Source organism: Echinops telfairi, unplaced genomic scaffold (assembly GCF_000313985.2).
Source record: "Echinops telfairi isolate 266 unplaced genomic scaffold, ASM31398v2 ScPeMD7_6273;HRSCAF=7185, whole genome shotgun sequence".
Taxonomy (NCBI): domain Eukaryota; kingdom Metazoa; phylum Chordata; class Mammalia; order Afrosoricida; family Tenrecidae; genus Echinops; species Echinops telfairi.
The window spans coordinates 4,638,150-4,640,250 of NW_022110173.1; the positions used below are offsets into that span (position 1 = coordinate 4,638,150).

The window sequence follows — 2,101 nt, forward strand, 5'->3', positions numbered from 1 at the left end:
AGGGTCACAGGGAGCCGGGGACGGAGGGAAAACTATTTTGGAGCAGCCAGAACGCCTGGATAGTGGAGCCAGGAGGCTTCCTCTGAGGACATTGGTTCAAAGATGCTCTTCTGCACATTGTCAACCTGTCCAGGGGACACCTAAGCGCCAAGACCCTCCTCCCCAGGGACGGTGACTCCAAGCCAGAACAAGGTTCCATGCCCCCAGCCTTCAAAACCCAAGAGGAAACAGGGAAAGTTCTACAAAGCTAACCCCTTCCCCCCTTTATCAAAATACACGTCCTCGACAGAAATGGAGTGGGGAGAGAGATGGGGCAAGAAGGAAGAGCAGGTGGCTCGTTGGGATGCAGGCGTAGCATTGACCCTGCTGTCCCGTGGCGGCTGGGAGATCGCAAGCAGAGGCCAGGTTCTTCCCAATGCTGATGGGTTTGCGGACCCCAGTGTCCTTTCCCACCCCCTGTGCCTGCGGCAGAGCCGCTGCAGGCTCAGGAATTTCTCCCGCTCAGTCACAAAACAGGCCGCCTCAGCGAGGGGCAAGGGCTGGGTAAGAGACTCTGCCTTACCTTCACTGGATTCCTCCTCCTCCTCCTCTTCATATTCTTCCTCCTCTTCATCCTCCTCCTCCTCCTCCTCCTCTTCATCCTCCTCCTCCGTCCCAGGCACATAGTTCTTGGAGGCCTCTAGTTCCTCTTCACTTTGTCCTTTCAGAAGGGCATGGATCCTCACCGCCTCCTTCCAAGGGACGCCGCCCAGGTCCGAGGTGGGCAGCTGAGGCTCCCCTTCGTCCTCGTCCTCCTCGTCCTCCATCTCAGACTCGGAGCTGCTGTACGGAAATAACCGCAACGATGCAAGTGAGGGAAGGAGAAGGAGACAGAGAAGGGAGGGTGGAAAGCCACCCGACGCCTGCTGGGGAGACCCTGAGAAAGGACCCCACGAGGAGGCCGGCGTCCCCCACAGGGAAGTGACGATGTGAAGGGGACTCGCACATGGCCTCCCCACGTGGGCCAGAGCAGAACTGCACTCCATAGGGCTCCAATGGCCACTGGGTCCCCACAAGTCCACCACCAGCTTCCTGTTGTTTCCTCATCGTTGCCGGGAAGAGGGGTGGGTTGGCTGGGCTCTATTTTTCACCCAGCCTGTAAGAACGGCGTGCCTCTTCCCTGTCCTGGCCTAAGGCCCCTGCTTCTCAAGACTGGATGGAGCAACTGGCAGCGGGGCTGGCTCCAGGTGTGGGCCGCCTGAAGCTCCTGTCAAGATGCTCTGCCCTGGCTCAGGCTCCTTCCTGAGTGCCTGGTGTGGGTCTTGCTAGGTTGTACTCACTCCTCTTAAGCACCCACAGGCCGGGAGTACTTAGCCAGCCCCGCAGTGCAGCAGGAACACAGTCAGCTATGAACCAGAGGACGGCTGTGTGGAACCCACACAGGAGAAAGGTGTGGCAGGCAGCCTGCCTGCTGTGGAAGCCCTGGGGGCCCCTGCTATGCAGTCCTAGAAGGCTGCTGAGGGTCAGAACCCACCCATGGCGTAGGCTCGAGCTTCTGTCCGACAGCATCGAGCCGTTATTGATAGCACACACGGAGATGTCATCATTATTCCCTCCCCTTGTTCACAAGCGAGGAAACAGAAGCTTCACAGAGCTGGGGTGATTTACGTGAGGGTGTCCCATCTTACCCCACACAGGGCCTCCCTGGGGATTTCCCAAGAGTCCCAGCATTCTTCAGCCCAAGTGGCCAACAGGGAGGGTCTCACCCAGATGGGAGCGACTAAACTCGAGGGCAGGGCCGGCTATGAACCAGGCAGACTCCAGTGGAGAACTGGCTGCAGGTCCTGGGTGATGTGCAAGAGGATGTGGGGAGTGATGGCTGTCCTCCCCCCCGCAACCCCTTCCGCTGCGACTGTCAGCTGCCCCCCCCCCCCCCCAGACATCTGTACACACATGCCCCGGAAGAGCAGGCAGCGGGCCACTTCCCCGAAGTCTTTACAGAGGGGGCATGTAGTCCCTGCTCGGCAGTGCTTCTACTGGGAAAGGGGGTGAGTGAGGTAGAGGAGAGGAACAGGCAGGAAGGCTCTCCATGCAATCACGTTGGGTCTTCCGAAGGAGAGCG

The 2,101-nt window shown here is 59.4% G+C and overlaps 1 protein-coding gene across 1 annotated transcript in view; it reads right to left on the reverse strand.

Annotated features, from left to right (window-relative positions):
• Positions 1-2,101, reverse strand: part of MICAL3 (microtubule associated monooxygenase, calponin and LIM domain containing 3) — a 114,935-nt gene that overhangs the window by 39,129 nt on the left and 73,705 nt on the right. The window contains 1 exon segment of the mRNA XM_045295900.1: positions 569-822. Within this exon segment, the coding sequence (XP_045151835.1) occupies positions 569-822 (254 nt within the window).